At 43.2% G+C, this 21,124-nt stretch overlaps 1 protein-coding gene across 1 annotated transcript in view; it reads left to right on the top strand.

Annotated features, from left to right (window-relative positions):
- The window catches only part of LOC138966342 (protein FAM110B-like), a gene marked incomplete at its 5' end in the record, with an annotated part of 21,330 nt that extends 559 nt beyond the window's left edge, over positions 1-20,771 (top strand). The window contains one exon of the mRNA XM_070338536.1: positions 14,586-20,771. Within this exon, the coding sequence (XP_070194637.1) occupies positions 14,586-16,014 (1,429 nt within the window). The remainder of the gene's footprint in view (positions 1-14,585) is intronic.
- Between the last annotated feature and the right edge of the window lie 353 nt (positions 20,772-21,124).

Genomic DNA, 21,124 nt, shown 5'->3' with positions numbered 1-21,124 from the left:
TGCAGGTAAGATACTCTTGGCTAGCCTTCATTTCGAATACTGAGGAGGAGATGTTGGGGTGCCATTTTCTCTGTAAGCTAGGAAAGCTATTGGTGTCACAGGTAAAATGCTCTTAGGTGCCCTTAATTGTGAATAGAGAACTGCATCAGGTAAGATTTCATTTTCTCCAAGTAACTGATACAACATGGTAATATGTTTTTCCAAGGCCATAAAGAAAACTAGCTTTCGTTTCGCTGTTCTGGAGATTCTTTCGGTAAAATTTGATTTTACCACTGATTTCAAACAGGCAGGTATTCTGGTGACATCGACTGTTCAACAGGTGGGTTCTAGTCTTTCGGAGGAGACAAAAAACCGAGGTCCCTTCGTGTACACTACATTGGGGTGTGCACGTTAAAGATCCCACGATTGACAAAAGGGTCTTTCCTGGCAAAATTGTATAGGCATAGATAAAAATGTCCACCAAAATACCCGTGTGACTTGGAATAATAGGCCGTGAAAAGTAGGATATGCGCCGAAATGGCTGCGATCTGCTGGCCGATGTGAATGCGTGCTGTATTGTGTAAAAAAATTCCATCTCACACGGCATAAATAAATCCCTGCGCCTTGAATATGTGCGCGATATAAATTGCATTAAAAAAAAAATAATAAAATACCTGCGCTTAGAACTGTACCCCCGGAATACGCGCGATATAAGCCTCATATTGATTGATTGATTGATTCTTTAGCTTCGGAGGCTTCCATTTCAAAGATAGAGATCCTTCGGGTAAAATGCCTTTTTTCCATCTCAAGGTAAATTACCCTACCGGTAAGATTCTCCCTGCTGGATTTTCAAGAACTATATACAGAGAGAGACACAGAGAGAGACAGACAGACAGACAGAGAGACGAGCAGCTCGGATTCAAACAGGAAGATAATTATAATTGTACTCACTCATGCAGTTTTTGACGAATTCTTTATTTCCCGCGAATGTTTGGATATTTGGTTCCTACTTTTGCGTGATGTCGGGTCTAGTGCCGCTGTACAATTATTATTGTTTGATCTTGCTTCAATGTGGTACTGTTGTTGTTGTTGTTGTTGTTGTTGTTGTTGTTGTTGTTGTTGTTGTTGTTGTTGTGTGGTACTGTTGTTGTTGTTGTTGTTGTTGTTGTTGTTGTTGTTGTTGTTGTTGTTGTTGTCTTCACATCCAGATACACCGTTTTTATTTGGGTTTTTATTTTCCTCGTGAATTGAGTAGAGCCGCTTCTCTACGTCCGTCCCACTCCCAACCATTTTCTTTGACAAATGTATGACATCCTACAGTCTGACGTGCTTGAGTCTGATTGATTTTTTTTCTTGCGATGTCACACCTCGAGGAAAATTCATGCCTTTCAAGCAACATTGTGTGGAGATCAAAGTTAACAGAATCTTTGATGCGGCAGCCGAAACTACTCTGGCTGATTGGTGAAGAAAATCTGCTTTCCAAGTAAACATCATTTCACGCCGTAGACGGTGGCACGCCTAGTTTTTTCCACCGCAGGAACAACACCCAATTCGTTCCCCCGCACGCGGAAGCAAAATTGTTATCTCGCAAAGGAATTGCCCTGTGAAGGTACGTTGTGGCAAATCACATTATCAAGTATAGATATTCTGAAGCAGAATTGCCTAGGCTATATGTATAATATGTAACTTATGTCTTGTTGTGTACTCGTGAACAGTGGCGTTCGATTTTCTGCCGAAGTCCGTGAAAATTATACAGAGAGGTCTCAATTTCGTACAAATTAACCTAGAACTACCATTTAAAGCACTATTTTAATACTCACAGTTTAATCTTCGATACCTTGCAGCCTTGTATGCGCGTTTTTGGGCACCAGCATCGTGGATAAGCTGCTCTAATCTAGCGTTATTTTGTGGTACTCGATTCTCAGTGGGTAAGGTCCCCCGCAGACACCAGATAAGGTCCCCCGCATTTTTGCCGGAGTGCCTACTACGCCCCCCCGCTCATGCGCGCTGAAAAAGCACATCATGCACAGCAAAACTGACCCGTTTGAAGCGTTTTTATTTGACAGATGGAGACCAGCGACCACACGCTATCTGTCGGGGAGGTGTCTGGGGAAGTAATCGACAGCTACCTAGACATCAGTAGTGAGGTGACTATAGGTGAGACAGTCCCTTTACAGACTTCTACACCGAAGAAGGTTGGTCTCCTCCATTTGTGTGACGAATGCGGATCAGCATACAAACACAAGCGAACATTGGACAATCACAAACGTGAGAAACATGGCAACGAATCTCGTTTTGTATGCATAGTTTGTGACAAGAGGTTTGGTCGACAGGTAGATTACCAGTCTCATATGAACAAGCATGCAGGCACCAAACCTTTCCAGTGTGGTGTTTGCAAAAAATCGTACGCACACAAACGCAGTCTGGACAAGCATATATGTCTGGGTGAAAAGCCGGGGTTTGAGTGCCAAACCTGTCAAAAGTCGTTCATGAGAAGAAAGTATCTTCGTGACCACCAAATCACCCACTCTACTGGCTACGCTTATTTATGCAATGCGTGCATGAAGCGGTATAAGCATCGCTCTGGTCTTGCCAGGCATAGGCGTCGGGCTCAACAAGATGGAAACTGCATATTTAACATCGCTGTAACACATATAGGCTACTATAATGCCTACATTCACACACTTGCAGAGGAACAACTTCTTTTAATTTCCATAACATTCAAGAATAAGTGTGCTCGACAGTTTTATATGACACGCAGTTAATCAGGTTTGTTTTGTTTATGACCACAAAAAAAAGAAAAAAAGAGACAGAGAGTTGAGTGCTTTTTGTTTTTGTTTTATAATTCTGCTTTGTTAAAAAGCACATGAAGTCTTGCATGCCTGTCAGAGTATATCTCTGGACTCAAAGCAAAAAGTAACAACCTCACAGCTTCCTGTGTAAAGTGGACATATTTATGTGCAATTCTTTCACACACACACACACACACACACACACATGCACGCACGCACACACACACATACACGCACGCACGCGCGCACACACACACACACGCACACACACTAAAACAATGGTTAATCGGTGACTTATTGCTCGTGCCAAATGTTGGAGTACATCTGAAGATGTCAGAGTCCAATCACATCCATAATTAGTGGATTTACACAAAAATTATAGCTGTATGTCATTTTTTCTGATAAACATAACGGCGGGGGATCTTACCCTAGTGTTGCGGTGGGGCGTAGTAGGCAAATCGACCAAGCTGCGGGGGATCTTACCCCGTCAAATTTCACTGTTGATCTTTGAACCGATCGTGAGTCTAAACTAAGGTAAGCTTAAACTTAAAAATGAAGAGCAGTATCCACAAGTAGTTTGACTTTGACCAGCAAAAAGATTTAAGCCCTTCTGATGACCGTGCTTTGTGTTATTTCAACATTTTTAACGTGGGAGACAGTATTTCTGACTTGTCTTGATGACATTTCTTCTCTTATGTAGTACACGAGAGTGTAAATGGTAAGACAACTAGCTGATCCAATGCAAAATAAAGTACAGAACAGTATGATATAAACTTCAATACTAGAAAGTCTGGTTATCTACTATTTTAAGGCATTGATTTGGAGACACCTACCATGTTGTTCGTCTTGCGGGGGAACGAATTGGGTGTTGTTCCTGCGGTGGAAAAAACTAGGCGTGCCACCGTCTACGGCGTGCATTTGTGTCACCTTTGAAGAATTGAGTTACGTGTTTCGTGTATTTTTCTCGTATGTTTCCCTTGGATATTATCACGTCAGTGGTGATTCTGAGGTGTGCGTTGTCCGACCAGACACACGCGCATCAGTTAGCACGTGACAGCACGCTGCCAGTGCAATCGCAGTATTGTGTAAATGTCATGTTATACGTGAGTGCTGGTGCTCAGATGATGAGATAACGTCATCGATGATGCAGTATGCACTGTCCGGTGCGCGACAAGCACTGAACACACGTCTGCGCGTGAAAAATGTATGCTGCCGCCTTGGCTGTAATTACTGTTTGGTGCAAATAGGAGGGGTGGGGTCATGCAGCTGCCCAGATTATGATCTTTCGGTTTCATTATTTGTGATGACTAGTAGTACTGTTGTATAGATATTAACTTGCTATCGAAGCACAACTGTTTACATTTTGAACAAAGATAAGTGTATACATAGTTCACTATTGCAGTTTTCACTGTGTCTTAATCCCTTCTCCTGCCCCCGACCGTCGTCCCGACCGACACTAACTCTAGACTGACTCACACACGCATGCACGCACACACTCATTGTGACTCTGATTCACTCACGCGTGCACGCACACACACATTGTGACTCTCTCTCTCTCTCTCTCTCTCTCTCTCTCTCTCTCTCTCTCTCTCTCTCTCTCTCTCTCTCTCTCTCTCTCTCTCTCTCTCTCTCTCTTATCCTCCCCCCCCCCCCCTCTACCCCCTTTCCTATAACAAAACCGACATTCCCTGTCAGTAATTCTTTTTGTAAGCCTATTTGGCGAGTCCTCCGCCAACACGATGGGACGTTTCGATCAAATAATGATGATTTAATGGCGCTGATAAGGGGCCTTCGGAAGGTTGCATGCCGGGTTAACACAATGTTTCAAGCTTTTCGACGCAAAGATTCAACCGATGCTGTCATATGGCGCCGAAGTTTGGGGGGGGGGGGGGGGTTGAAGCAGACCATACACCTGTAGAGAGAGTTCATTTTATTCGCACTCAAACGTTTTTTGAATACGAGTATGAGAACACCAAATGCTATGGTCTATGGAGAAACGGGAAGGTACCCCTTGTTTATAAACAGCTTTGTTAAATGCATTCGTTTTTGGCTACGTATTTGAGGATGCCACATCATCGCCTTCCGAGCAAGGCGTATAAAATGCTGAAATATCTCCATGAACAAAATAAGAAAACATGGGCCTCCTCGATCTGTTACACTCTGTACATGTACGGTTTTGATGAAGTATGGGAAAACCAAGGTGTTGGCGATGAGAGGGCGTTCCTAACAGCATTTAAAGAAACACTTATTTCATCATATAAGCAAACCTGGCTTGAAAATGTACAAGGAAGTGAACGTTTCTCTCTGTACAGAACCTTCAAATCAACCCTAACATTATCCAACTATTTAAGTGATTTGAAACATATTAAAGCTAGAAATCTTCTGATTAGACTTAGATTGGGAGTATCTCATCTAAAAGTGCATCGATTTCGCTTTAATTTAAATGCAACCTCCGCTGATTTATCTTGTCCATTTTGTTGTGGCAGTGTTGAAGATGAAGTCCACTTTGTTTTAGTATGCCCTAAATATGCTGAGTTAAGAGAATATTATATTCCACGAAAATACACTAGAATCCCATCATTGTTTAAATTAACCATGCTGTTTTCAAACACTAGTAAGCCGCTATTGCTACGTTTGTCTACATTTGTCATGAAGGCGCTTTCCATTCGTAATACACGCGCTCGTAAACATACACTCACCTTTCATATGACCACACGCAAACACAAACACCCATGTACGCGCAAGTGTGTGAAAAGCACACCGGAATTATTGGAATAGGATTATATATAACTAGAATGAATACCCGCTTCGCCGGGAAGAAGTAGAGCCGAATGATACCCGGCTTCGCCGGGAAGAAGTAGAAGAATACCCGGCTTCGCCGGGATGAAAGCGTTGTGGACAGTGACCTTCTAAAAATAGTAACGGGAATATCCGGCTTCGCCGGTATGAAAGCGTTGTGGGCAGTGACCTTCTAAAAATAGCAACGGGAATATGGATTGACGCCACACGAAGGAAGGGAGATAAACGCAAAACACTGGAGAAGATAAGGAAGAGTTACTGGGAATGGATCTGGGAAGATGAACAGAAAAACCAAAATCGGTTCAGCGCTGCGCGCTGAGAGCACGTGTTGAAAGTTCTCATCGACCAGGTTGTGTCCGGGGTCTACCTGAATATGCCCACCAAATTTGAAGCAGATCCATCGAGAACTTTGGCCGTGCATCGCGAACACACACACACACACACACACACACACACACACACACACACACAGACAGACACAAGTCGTATATATATATATAGATAGATGAGTAGGATGTTCTTGTTTTGGTTTACTGGACATGTGGATTTGTATGCTGGTGCTTGAGATGTGCTCATCTCCATGAAAAGGGCCCAAGGCCTACTCATTAAAACATTCAGACTTCTCTCTTATCCTCCCCCTCTACCCCCTTACCTATAACAAAACCGACATTCCCTGTCAGTAATTCTTTTTGTAAGCCTATTTGGCGAGTCCTCCGCCAACACGATGGGGGACGTTTCGATCAAATAATGATGATTTAATGGCGCTGATAAGAGGCCTTCGGAAGGTTGCATGCCGGGTTAACACAATGTTTAGCTTGCAGTTCTATGCGCCGAATATCGATCTGTTCTGGAACCGCTGCCAGAAAACATCTCGACCCCCCCCCCCCCCCCCTTTTTCACCACCACACCCTCCCAGTTTACACTTTTGCTCAGACGCTAATGATCTCTCCGGTGACTCATTCTATAAACTGTATAAAAACTGTCATACTTACGTGTGCGCACTCACACGCATGCACACATACAAGCGCACACACACACACACACACACACACACACACACTCACATTCACACACCCGTGTCATAATTATGTATTCTCTCCGGAGATTCACGTTATAAAGCTGTCCACTTGAAGAATTAGCGAGTCATTCTTTCTGAGAACATGTTTCCTCACTCCAGCTCAGACCAAAGAGCGATGTGTGCTTAGTTCTGAAGCGAAGTTCAGTATTAGTACGGAAAAGTAGGTCATTGCACAGGATGTGACAGTATTTATAAGCACAGATTGAAGTTTTGGAAGAGAAAATCAGAACTACGTAGAGAAAGTTAACTTATATATCAACAGACAATCTGTGTTTATAAATAGGCTTTGTTATACTGTGCACCGACCTATTAATGTCAAAGCGAGCTTCGACTGCATTGTGCAAAGAAAAGTACCAACATGATGGTGGGGGGGGGGGGGGGGGCTTTATTTCGTGTTCTGGATCTGAACAGACCTAATCATATTAATACGCAGCCAGCGTGGGACAAAAAGAAGCATTGAAATAAACAAACGACTTTCATCCTCAAAATCATACTTTGACGTTAACTACTTGGAACTTGCAATACTCAAGCGGATTTATTTCGTCGTTAGGGCTGAGATGCACGAAGCGAAAGTGGGTGCAACCCAAAAGGGTGAGAACAAACCGCGGAGTCTGATTGATTGAAGTCTCAACAAGTCTCAATTTCAACCAATGTAACACTGCGGGCGGCTCCCGTTTGTGTGATAACTTTCTCGTGCACCACAGCCCAGCAGAACCCACATAACCGTAATGCTATTAAAGCGGAGCCAGTGTCTGTGAATTGAGCGAGTGCCAGACGCCGACTCCCCCGTGAGACAGAGCGGCATGCAAATGGCCAGCCAATAGAGTGCTCTTGGATTCAGTCTGGCTAGAATATTGACAATAGACATGATGAGGTGCTTTTTCCAGCGTCGCGAATTTGCCTCAGGGCGCCGCCATGTTTTCTGTGCTCGACTGCGAGCAGACCACAGGCACATTACACCCAAAATTCTTGTAGGCATACACAGACGCAACATAGCATATACAGACAATAACACCCACAACACTTCAACTGCATATGAAAGGAATAAAAATAAATCCGCAAATCAGTCGCGCACAATACACCAGTTAGAAAAACAAGGAGTACCAAAGCGGCGTGCAGAAACTAAACTGACTCGGAGACTGAGAAGAAACATTTATCACACGATGTGGATAGCAAACATTAAAATAAAACAGATAAGTCAAGCAAAAAATAAACACAAATATCGAAAACACAATAAACAAAGGTAAAGAAAACAAAAAGAGATGCTTGCCGACAGTCAGTGTGTGTGCGTGGTTTGCCGTGTGCGTCAGCGGGGTGTGTGTGTAGTCTTGAGTGGAGCGTTTGAAAATGCCTGAGCCTGAAGGCGGGTGTAACTCACACCTCTTGGTATCAGTCTGCCTTAGAGATGAGGACGACAGTTTGCCGGATGGCCAGAATAGCGCGCCGCATTTTCCTGCATAGAACTAAGGCGCGTCTGCCGCGACGGTGCCTGAGCTAAACACTGGCGGGCACTGCTCACAGCCCGGCACACGGCACTGTAAACATTCCCCGTCCCTTCACCTCTCTCGCCACCACCCGCCCTACCCTTGGTCTCATGCCTGTGTGTGTGTGTGTGCGTGCGCGTGCATGCGTGCGTAGGCTACGTTCTTGCGTGTGTGCGTTCGAATGAGAAAGAAGAGAGAGAGAGGATTGAACAATGAGGTCACGTTCTCTGTCACATGAATACATATACACACACTGAAGGCTACTTCGGACACGAACACTTGCCAACAACTGTGGTTGGACATGCTTTTGAAATGTAATATTTTTTCGACATGATTTCTGGACATACGAATCCCGCTGTGTTGCCTACTGATGTTGCGAATGATGAAGGTTTTGAGTTGACTGACCTTGAGGAGGGATTGCATCAGGCGTTTATCGTCTCAAATTATATCCTTGCTACTTTTCAGGAGTCAACTATTGCCATTCATGGTAACTTGGATAGTCAATGTTTTTATTTGTTTGATTCCCATCAAAGAAACAGAAATGGTAACCATTCTTCAAATGGCGCTGCAGTTTTGATGTCATCAAGTTAATTCCTTTGCAGAATTGATTGATTTTCTCAAAAGCCATTATCAATGTGTTTATCAATTAACACCTGTTCATTTCTGTCCAACTGCAATGCAAACTCAATGTGGAGGAAACAAGGATTCATTACAAACAAGTCATCCCTGTACATCAACAGATTTATGTACCTCAATCAATACTGCTAGTATGAGTGACAGGAATCTAAAAGAAAAAACAACCAAACGCAAATGTACTACTACTTCTACGACTCGTTTGAATGTAAAACAGAAATGTAACACTATCTGTGACAATGACGGTTCTACGACTCGTTTGAAGGACAGTATAGATCGAACCTTAACCCACAACTACGACAATTTGTGTCAGACTTTTTTGAACAGGAAAATATGCCTCTGTTCAACAGTAACCAAAACATGGAAGATGTTTTTGAAACTTTACAGAAATGTAACACTAGCCTATCTGTGACAATGTTGCTTTTGAATTGAACCCACATTTGTTGAACAGGAGAGAATGTTCCTGTTCAACAGTGCCCAAAACACTGAATCTGACGTTTTTGAATCTTTTCTGTCATCTAACTGAATCTGACGTTTTTGAATCTTTTCTGTCATCTAACCCAATTGCTCATGACTTCATCGATCTTGAACATGCCTACTTTTCAAAGAAAGACAGACAAAAGCGAAATCTGCATGTTAGCCATCTGCCTGAAATGGTCAATGCACTTTTGTAAAATTGTCACAGCTGTTATGCACTTTTGTGAAATGGTCAGTGCTGTTGTGCACTTATGCAAAACTTGGTGCTGTGCTGTTAACATTTGAACAAAATGCATTTTGTTCAAATGTTTAGTGCAACTTGCTACTATATAATCGCTGTATGCGCTTTGTGGTAATAATGCACTGTTGTGAAAAGTTTGCGCTAAATGTTGGCACTATGCATCATTGTTGGAGCACCCTCCTGTAGATGCACCATGCTGAAAAATGTACTTATGAATCAAGCATTGACTGAAATAAACAATTTATATATCCAGCACAACATGCAATTCATTAACTTTTGACCCTAACCTTTAACACTTCCCAAAATAAATCTTTGGTGGACATTGCATCGACGCTGTTCATTTTGAATGAACATTTTTCTTGTTCTTGTTTGCCGTTTTGCTCCGTAACGGGGGAGGTGGCGGTGGCGGGGACGGGGAGATGGGAGTCAGCAGGAGGCTTGTTGAGCACAAATATAGATAGTCATGTGAATTTAAAACCGAAATGGGTCAAAACGTAAAATACTGTATGTTGAGTTGACACGATCACACACACGCGCGCACGCACACACAGACGCGCGCATGTATGCACGCACGCACGCACTTTTTCACACACGCTCGCACACACTCTTTCACACACACACAATGTCACACACACACACACACATCCACATACACACACGCACACACACACACACACACACACACACACACACTAACACTAACACACACACACATACTTACACAAATATACACACACATCCACACACAAACACACGAACACACGCACACACACACACTGACACACACACAAACACACACACACACACGAACACAACACACACACACACACACATTTTCTCACTCAATCAGCCACTGAATTCACCACAAGTACGTAGCATGTGCCACCTAGCTCTTTCACCTCTAAGGACGGAAGCCCCAAAACTCAACACACAACAACACCAACGTCAGTGTTTACAGAGTTTGAGGTTCGAACCCCGACCAAGCAAACCTCTGCGGCTTCAAATGCTTCAACAAACACCAAGCCACACTCCAAGGACCCCTTTTTCGCCTTTGAAGCCTGTAGTGAGGTTGCGGAATCAACGTACGGAGTTTGTTGCAAAATAATGCTGTCAAAGGTTGTTGTTAAATCATCATGTCGTGTCTTAAACAATGTGACACATTTGACAATTGAATTGCCCTGTAATTAGTGCTAGAATACTTGTCTTTGGACAGAATCAGTTAAGTTAATTCGGCACATAAGACTTGACCTTTACTACCATTTTTATTATATTTGTGAGGTTCTGTCGTTTTCTTCCATTTTCTTCGTTGAATGCGTAGTGTGCGTACAGGAAGGCGTGCATGGACAGCCCTTTCTGATCACACGTTCAAGAACTCGTTCTGTGATCCCGTAACTTCTTCGTTGGCTGTTCTTCCCACCGACACACACCGGGGACAGTGATGTTAACCATACTAAGGACAGCGCTGGTGTTGTCTGTGCCACTGTCATTTTGACCACACACACGAAGTTTGAATAAACTGGAGGTGGCAATTTGAAGTAGTGCATGACTTTGCAACAGGTTTTCAACTGAGTCTGTCTGACACTCAAGAAACGTGTACAAACAGGATGAATTTTTTGCAAGTCGTAGGTAATTTTATTGAATTGCATAATCTATAATTGGGCCTACACATTGGCCTTTCGTTTATGATGCTTTTCATGGTCCACGTTTGTCTGCGTCTTCTTTTGATTGTTTTGAAATTGTTTGTTAATAAGGGCTTTTTTCCTCTTTTTTTTTTTTTTTTTTTTTTTTGGGGGGGGGGTGCCTTGTAGCTCAGTTAGTAGAGCTCAGGACTAAGGCCAAAAAAAAATAGGTGTGGTTACGGTAACATACCCCAAAAAAATAGGGTAGGAAGGTAGGCAATCACTTTTTTTTTTGTTACTTTTTTTTCTAATGTGTACAAATTAAACCTACTTGACAGGGAAATAAGTGTGCGACTCGGGCGCTTTCGCTTTCATTGCGTTTTCTGCACTCGTTTTCTTTGGGGTTTTTTGTTTTTGTTTTTTTGACAAATGTAATAAAAAGTTATAGGGTCGGCCCTTAAAAATAGGGTAGGTCGGGTTACCGTAACCACACCTATTTTTTTTTTAGGCCTAATGATCTATGGGTCGCAGCATCGAATCCAGACCTGACGCAGGTCGACTTTATGTGATGACACAGAGACGATGTTCATGTCCCACCGTCCTCATTGACACACAGACCTCGGTGATTCTGCCCATGATATGACACCTCCGGGACAACCTGTGTCTGGCCTGTCTGAAAACACCTCCGCGTGAGGGATTTTGCTGCCAGCGCAGCAAAGATAAAGATGGGACATTTTCTCTGCCCGCGCGGCAGCAAGCAGGATGTCTCTGAACTGATAAAGTCAGCCAGTTCTCTCTCTCTCTCTCTCTCTCTCTCTCTCTCTCTCCCTCTCTCTCTCTCTCTCTCTCTCTCTCTCTCTCTCTCTCTCTCTCTCTCTCTCTCTCTCTCTCTCTCTCTCTCTCTCTCTCTCTCTCTCTCTCTCTCTCTCTCTCTCTGTGTTATTTTTCATGAGATTCTTATCTTGTCACCGGCACGGTTGGCCTAGTGGTAAGGCGTCCGCCCCGTGATCGGGAGGTCGCGGGTTCGAACCCCGGCCGGATCATACCTAAGACTTTAAAATTGGCAATCTAGTGGCTGTTCCGCCTGGCGTCTGGCATTATGGGGTTAGTGCTAGGACTGGTTGGTCCGGTGTCAGAATAATGTGACTGGGTGAGACATGAAGCCTGTGCTGCGACTTCTGTCTTGTGTATGGCGCACGTTTAAGCAGCACCGCCCTGGTATGGCCCTTCGTGGTCGGCTGGGCGTTAAGCAAACAAAAAACACACAAAAACTCTTATCTTGTCTATTGATTATGTATATGCGCTTGTGTGTCCGCCCATCTGTCTGTCCGTCTCTGTTTCTCTGTATGTCTGTCTGCTTCATATTCTTGTTCTTTTACACACACAAAACAAGAGAGGTTAAAGTTTATGGACTTTTCAATTGGAGACAAAAGGAAAAATTCGCAAGAACCCATCGGTCATTAAAGTGAAAAGAAAAACAGGATACACAACAGACGTAAATATTACTTGTTCTTTTTCGTTCAGTGTCTGTCAGTCAGTCCGTCCAGCCTGACTCTCTCCGTCTGCCTGCCTGCCTGCATGTCTGTCTGTTTGTCTGTCTGCCTGCACGTCTCTGATTTCTGAAGGGATGGTAGTCTTATCCTTCATCTCCTTTCCCTGCTTTTGAAGATGCATCTCTCCCAAGGCACAAAAGAGGGAAGAAGAAGCAACAGCTCTCATTTGCGAAAGATTCAGCACTGGGTTATCGATCGCTGGTGTGCTGTGTCCCCTTTCCATCAATGCAAGAAATCTCTCTCTCTCTCTCTCTCTCTCTCTCTCTCTCTCTCTCTCTCTCTCTCTCTCTCTCTCTCTCTCTCTCTCTCTCTCTCTCTCTCTCTCTCTCTCTCTCTCTCTCTCTCTCTCTCTCTCTCTCGCTGTGTCTGCCGTGCGCTTCTCTTTTCCCCCATTTTTTCTTTCATTTTTTTTCTGGATGTCCTTCGATAAATGCTGTGATTAATTTCTTGGCTAACTTTCTGTACTGGCTGTTGGGATAGGATCTGTTGCAGTGGTGTCATCTGCTTTTGTTAGGAGATGGCCCGGAGATCAAACGTGAAAGGGGGGGGGGGGTTTGGGAGGTGTAGGGTTATCGCAATAAATTGTTATTGGCACTGGCTTCTCTCTGATCTCGTGGGGGACATCCCTCCCTTCCTGGACCAACAGTATTGGGACATCGAGAAGGCAGGCTTCCGGAAGAAAAGGGAAAGTATGGTGCAGGGCTGGGGATAGTGGAGTGCTAGAGAAGGAGAAGAAGTTGGGGGGGGGGGGGGTATAAAGACGAATGTAGCCTATGGGACACTAAATAAAAGCGAGCTCTGAAGATCTTGCAGGAGGGGGAAGTGGTTGGGGTGGGGGACCAGGTATTGGTGGGGGGGGGGGGGGTGGCTAGAGATTTGTGTAGGACCTCTGTCTTCCCTCTCCTTTGGAAGACAGTGGTTGGTCGCTTGTGGTTTTAACAAGTTTATTCAGTAAATGTCATTGGAATATTGCCGCATACATGAAATAAGGAACATGGAGCACAACAAGCTAGGCTTATGAGCGTACTCTTAAAAGCAAATGGTATTGGTGGGGAGGGGGATGGCTAGAGATTTGTGTAGGACCTCTAGCTCTGTCTTCCCTCTCCTGTGGAAGACAGTGGTTGGTCGCTTGTAACTTTATCTTGCTGCATCAGTCTTGGTGCTGCTGCTCTGCTGGTGTGGCTGCGTAATGTTGCGTTGGCTGCTGTTGCTTCTCACTTCTCTCACACACTTCACATTTTGAAACTCACTAAACACAGCCAGAAAAAATACTGTCAAATTGCACGCCAAGTCGCTGACTGTTTTCTGACACCTGTTTTCTTTTTCTTCTTTTTGTGTGTGTGTGTGGGGGGGGGGCGGGTATTGTTTGACGTCCGTTTTCTCTTCTATTTTTTCCGAGATAGTTTGACGTGTGTTTTCTTTTCTTTTTTCGAAAGGTTTTGAAATGGTTCCCCGTCTACCAACACCTCTCCGCTCACTATCGCGCGCGTGTGTGTGTGTGTGTGTGTGACTTGAGTGTGTGTGTGTGTGTGTGTGACTTGAGTGTGTGTGTATGTGACTTGAGTGTGTGTGTGTGTGTGTGTGTGTGTGTGTGTGTGTGTGTGTGTGTGTGTGTGTGACTTGAGTGTGAGTGTGTGTGACTTGAGTGTGAGTGTGTGTGACTTGAGTGAGTGTGTGTGTGTGTGACTTGAGTGTGAGTGTGTGTGACTTGAGTGTGAGTGTGTGTGACTCGAGTGAGTGTTGGGTGGGTGAAAGACGATCGTAAGAAGGGTTGCATGTCTGAATCTTGGTCACCATCAGTAATTCCCAATCCTGATCTTGGTAATCATATATCTTTTTACTTAATCAAGTCAATCCAGCTTATCACCTGAAAATCGTCCTTCTTTATTGTGCAAATGTGTCTAATCCTTACTCTTTCTGTTTGATGCAGGTCTATCTGTTATCCAAGAGAGAAGCCCCCAACACGATCCAAGTCTGAATTCGATGTGTCCAAGCTACACGAACTTCTGGCACAAGACGAGTCAGACGGTTATTCCGAGCCCGGGGACACAGGTGAGCGAACACCGCTGAGCTCAGGTCGACGTACCCCAGCACAGGCGAGGGGTGAGGGCAGCGGGGACGAGAGTGGGGACCCTCACAGCGCTGCTGTGTCCGGAGCGGAGTGCGAGAGCGGGGAGACGAAAATCAATACAGCTCCAGATTCTCAGGATGAGAGCCAGCCCTTTTCAGCAGACACCGATGACAACGCTGCAGCAGCAACAGCCCCAGCACCACCCTTACCACCACCAAGGTCTGCTGCCCCTCCCACTCCTCCCCCTAAACCCTCTCTGCCACCAAAACCTGCATTACCGCCAAAACCCTCTTCACTACAAAAACCTGTGCTACCGCCAAAACCTGCCTTCCTCTCGAGTGGTGGTGAAAAGACTTCAGCCGGGTGCGACCAGGTTTACACTGCTCGCCCCATCTACATAAACCTGAGTAACTCTCAGTCTCACAATACTGCAACCTTTGGTGCTCAGACTCCTCATAGCAGCAGCAGCACTCCTTTGGGTCAAACCATCAGCGTCATTTCATCAGCACACCATCTGGTGACACCTGGCGTAATGTCGGAAGAAAGTTCGGACAAGACCCCCACCAACCCGGCGGGTGGGGATATGTCAGCCAGCCAGTCTTCTAGTGCCGTTATAGCGGAACAGGTAGAGGTCAGCGAAAGCACCAAGGTGGTAGGGGTCGTGTTGGCTTCTTCAGCCCCCTCGCCGGCCACTCCCACGGCCGTTTCTACCTCAACGACTGGTGTTTCCGCTTCAGGGACTGGTGTTTCCGCTTCAGCGACCCCCACCAGCGCCACCTCCAGCCCCGGTCACAGAGCTTCACTACGCACTTCACGGGAGTACATGGCTTCCTGCGGCTTTTCTCCGGTCCCTCGCTCATTTTCCGACATCGCCTGTCATCATTCACGGGCAGGGTCGGACGTGTCTTCAGAGGCCAGCAGAGCTTCGAGAAATTCGCGGACGTCCCGCGGCAGTGCTGGCGCCAACCTGGAGAAGTTTTTCAACGAGATGGGTATGGAGCCAGACATCCTTGACCCCATGATCCGAATGCAGCGACGTCGTGGAGGGCCCGGAGGGTCAGAGCAGGACATTTACAACAGCGTGAGTTCGCTGGACTCGCACGATGCTCGCAGCATCTGCAGCGCCCTCTCTCGCAGCGAGCGGGAACTGTCGGACGCGGAATCGTTCGAGAGGAACCAGCATCAGACTTCCATAGTGGAGCGTAACGCTCGCATCATCAAGTGGTTGTGTAGTGTGAAAAAGGCAAAGACGCCTGCTGCTAGTGTTCAAGGAAGTGCCGCCAGTTAACCTGCCATTTTTTTTCTTCTTCTTCAGCCATTTTAACTCCCTGAAGATGGAGTATGGCTGCCTTACTGGCAGGGTGAAAACGGTCATACATGTAAATGTCTACTCATCTGATACCCGAGTGTATGAGGGAGTTCGAGCTGATGAAGAAAAAGAAGGAGAACTTGCCATATCTTCGTGCCGTTTCATTTCTTTCCTTTTTCTATCATTTTTCAGTCCTGATGATGTTGAGGATGGGAGGGTGGAGTTGTTTTGAGGTTACTGATGTTCAACTCAGATTTGATTATATTAATTTCTTCTGTTTTGGTTTCAAAATGAATTTACTGCACAGTTTTGTTTGCACCAAAAGTGTCATATTTACCAGTTGCTTTCAGTTCCAAGGGACAGTTGAGTTAGAAAAAGACAGTACTGCTCACTGCTTACAGAGAACCAGAACATGTTCATATATATATATACACATTGTGCGAACATGTTCATATATTCACATTGATGCACTAAGTGCTTCTTTTGTTCATCACATAACACCTTGTGTGAACATGTTCATATCTATAGACATATACACATTGATGCACTAAGTGCTTTTTTTTCTCATCACTAGCTCATTACACACATTGATGTAGCTGAGCTGGTTTGATGAATAGTATATAACAAAATGAGTATGACTGGTGTGTTTTTGTTTTGTGAGTGAACTGAAACTGGCATGACAATTATCTTTGGTGCTGTGATTAGTATGGGTAAAGATATTGTCCTTCTTTTATTCTGTTTTAATGTCTGTGTCAGATGCTACGAAATCGTTCTTTGTTATATAGTCTGAATGTTTAATTTACCCCCAAAATGTCTGCTTTGTGATATGTCAGATTCATAGTTGTTAATTCATTTTAACTAGACACAGGTATGAAGGGCTTTCTTTTTTTATCCAATCACTGCAGTTCGAGATATGACTAGCTAAGTAGCTTTTAACGCACAGTCTATTTGCATATCACTTTAATTGAGACCAATATGTGGAAAGCCTTTGATGAATGTGTGTTTGTCTGAAAGTTACACCATTTTGAAATAGTTTAGGACAGCCTTTTACTTTACCGTAAAGTAGCTGCAGTTGGATTGGTAGATTGTAAAATTTACTTTTTACTAATTACAAAGTATTTGTGTCATGGTTTGAAATGGCAATATCTTTTTTATTTTTATTTTTTTATATATATATTTTTTTTTATATACATAAAGACAAGTTTACAAATATACATTGGCACGTATATACATGTACAATATTTTGATTTTAAATCCCTTACTGTACTTGTTGTTGCTGTTGTTGTTTTTGTGGTTGTTGTGTAACTCTTTTTCAGTTTTACTTTTGCTTGTACAAGGCTGTTACAGTTATACTTTTAGTGTTTACTTATACAATAATACTTTTTGAAGCTACGCAATATTGCTGATCCTAAAATGTGACTGTATTATACTGTTAGTTCGGATGTATTGTAAACTTGCATATATATATGGCTGTTTGTTTGATAACTTCAGTTTATTTTTTAACAGCTTACGCATTAATTTTATCTGCTGCAATTGTTTTACAGTAACGCTTATTTCTGATGTATTACATTAATGTGAAACTGCCGAGCTACATCTTCCCACTTATATTTCTTGTAAGATGACTTCTGTATGAGCTTTTAAATTCAGAGGGGGATGGGGGTGTTGAGGGAGGAGAGGGGTATTGGGGATGTATCCTTCAAGCTTAACCTTGTTTTTACATTTAGTCAAGTTTTTGAGTCACTTGAGAAAAAGTGACTCTATGTAATCGGTCAGTGTTAGTCTGTCCGGCCGGCCGGCCGGCCGTCCGTAGACACCACCTTAACGTTGGACTTTTCTCGGAAACTATCAAAGCGATCGGGCTCATATTTTGTTTAGTCGTGACCTCCAATGACCTCTACACTTTAACGATGGTTTCGTTGACCTTTGACCTTTTTCAAGGTCACAGGTCAGCGTCAAAGGAAAAATTAGACATTTTATATCTTTGACAAAGTTCATCGGATGTGATTGAAACTTTGTAGGATTATTCTTTACATCAAAGTATTTACATCTGTAGCCTTTTACGAACGTTATCAGAAAAACAAGGGAGATAACTAGCCTTTTCTGTTCGGCAACACACAACTTAACGTTGGGCTTTTCTCGGAAACTATAAAAGTGACCGGGCTCAAATTTTATGTGAACGTGACTCCCAGTGACCTCTACACTTTGACGTCTGCTTTGGTGACCTTTGACCTTTTTCAAGGTCACAGGTATGTCTTGAAGGAAAAAAATTGAAATATCATATCTCTGAAACTATTCATCGGATTTGATTCAAACTTTATAGGATTATTCTTTACATCAAATTATTTACATCTGTATTGTGTTGTGAATAGCAATTTCTTCCTGTCCATCTGATGCCTCATATAATATTCAGAACTGCGAAAGTGACTCGATCGAGCGTTTGCTCTTCTTGTTACTGAATGTTTTAACGTAGAGGGGGGAATCGAGACGAGGGTCGTGGTGTATGTGTGTCTGCGTGTGTGTGTGTGTGTAGAGCGATTCAGAGAAAACTACTGGACCGATCTTCATGAAACTTGACATGAGAGATCCTGAGTATGGTATCTCCAGACGTTTGCTTTGATGACGTCATATCCGGCTTTTCGTGAAAGTTGAGGCGGCACTGTCACGCTCTCATTTTTCAACCAAATTGGTTGAAATTTTGGTTAAGTAATCTTCGACGAAGTCCGGACTTTGGTATTGCATTTCAGCTTGGAGGCTTAAAAATTAATTAATGAGTTTGTTCATTAAAGTTGTCATTAAAATCGATTTTTTGCAAACAGACTTAAAATTGATTGCATCGTATTCTTCATCATATTCTGAATCTAAAAATATATACATATGTCATGTTTACTCTTAAAATGTGATCACCAGTAACGAAAATAGATGAATTAGTCTTACGATAAAAATGTAAGAAATCGATCCAAAAATGATTTCATCTTATTCTTTATCATTTCCTGATTCCAAAAACATATTGATATGATAGGTTGTATTCATAACAAGCTTCGAAAGTTAACAAGAATATAGAAAAGCGCGCTTTCCTGCTTTGCACAATACGCTACCGCGCTATTCTGGCGGGTTAATTTCACTGCGTTTTGCACGTGGAAGGTGAGCGATTTCCTTCTCGCGGAGATTGACGAAGCTGTACTGTCTTGGTGAAAAACTACAGTGCGTTCAGTTTCATTCCGTGAGTTCGACAGCTTGACTAAATGTAGTAATTTCGCCTTACGTTGCATTTGGACTCGGCTTAATTCATTGATTTTTTTATTTTGATTTTTTGTTTTTTTTTGTTTTTTGCAAGCATAATGCTGTTTAGACATTTAAAACAAAGGCCTCTCTTCTCATGTACTTCTCACTTCTCATACACCCCTCCCTCTGCAGTGCAGATCAGTCTGCCTTTAATTGTGTCTACATACACACTGATTGCAAAGTGCGCCCAGTTAACATCTATAAGTGAATGTATGACATGAAGAAGGGCGGGGATGTAGCTCAGTTGGTAGCGCGCTGGCTTTGTAGCCAGTTGGTCGCTATCAGCGTGGGTTCGATCCCCACGTTCAGCGAGAGATTTATTTCTCGGAGTCAACTTTGTGCAGACTCTCTTCGGTGTCCGAACACCCCCGTGTGCACACATGCGCACGAAAAAGATCCCACGTTCACAGCGAAAGTCTCAGGGCTTGGAAAACACAAAGACACGCATGCATCATCTCTCGTCTCCGATTATCATGATCGTATTTCGATACTTTGACGAGACAAACCCAATGCTGGTGTGTCGAAGAAGACAGCCACAGCGGGCTTGTTCGAATCAAAGTATCACACCATATCTTCAACGTATTACCAATACCTGTCCCAATATAGACCAGTTGGTGTAAGAGGACGTTAAACCCTAATAGTCAGTCAGTCATGAAGAAGAACAAAAATTAAATCGATCTTCAACATTTTGAAATTCTTAGTGGAATTCATTCAGCATAGAATGGGGAGAGTAGATTGATTTTATTGATTACATGTTCATGACCTGTGTCTTCAAATAAGTTGTGGTGATAGCACACCTTCTTGCCTTTTCTAGTGATGAATTTGTAATGTTATTTTAACATTAGTTCTGCAAAGTTTGAGTACATAGCTCAGACACTGCAGATTGTGATATTATTCAGGTGTGCTTTTCATTCGTTATGGCAACAGGAAAGAGTTTTTACATCCGTTTATTTTTGCGGAAAGTGCAACAATTTTCTGCATGTCTGACAAATTAAGTTAAGTCTTAGACTGCTGTATGTCTTTCCAAACAATTCTCAATCAAAGCCTGAAAAAAGAAGAACATCTGATTTTTTCCAATGATTTTGTAAATACATGTAAAACCATGGCGTACTTCAAAATTTGTTGAATCTGTATGGTTTAATCTTACTAAAGTACAATTTATAAAGTTATGCTTACGCCAAAGAACCCAGAATGAAGCGGTTTGCTTGATTGAATTGAATGATTGACCATACATGTAATTAGTGTTTGATTGTTAATGTAAAGGGTATGACTATTGTTTTGTTTTTGTATACTTGCCTGATTCAGGTGAAGTTGTAAATTAAAGTGGCTGCTTGGCTCTTGTGCCAGGGTGAAATGTTGTAACATTTACAATATCTTGTTAAAACCACACCAACTGCAAAATCACAGAATGAAAATTTGGATTATTTTACATGAATAGATGTTGCTTTTTATGATTTTTTGTCTCCTCTTGGATGTGGTGTGTTCTATACCTAGAGGTGTGCGAGGCTGTACAGTTTGGTGTATAAATAAGAAGATAAGTATGCTTGATTGAACTCTTTCTCTCTCTCTCTCTCTCTCTCTCTCTCTCTCTCTCTCTCTCTCTCTCTCTCTCTCTCTCTCTCTCTCTCTCTCTCTCTTTCTCTCTCTCTCTCTCTCTCTCTCTCTCTCTCTCTCTCTCTCTCTCTCTCTCTCTCTCTCTCTCTCTCTCTCTCTCTCTCTCTCTCTCTCTCTCTCTCTCTCTCTGTCTCTTTCTCTCTCTCTCTTTCTGTCGATTGCAAAGTGCGCCCACTTTACATCTTTAAGTTCA

This window comes from Littorina saxatilis, linkage group LG5 (genome assembly GCF_037325665.1).
Source record: "Littorina saxatilis isolate snail1 linkage group LG5, US_GU_Lsax_2.0, whole genome shotgun sequence".
NCBI lineage: Eukaryota > Metazoa > Mollusca > Gastropoda > Littorinimorpha > Littorinidae > Littorina > Littorina saxatilis.
This window is presented reverse-complemented; position numbering and strand designations above follow the sequence as displayed.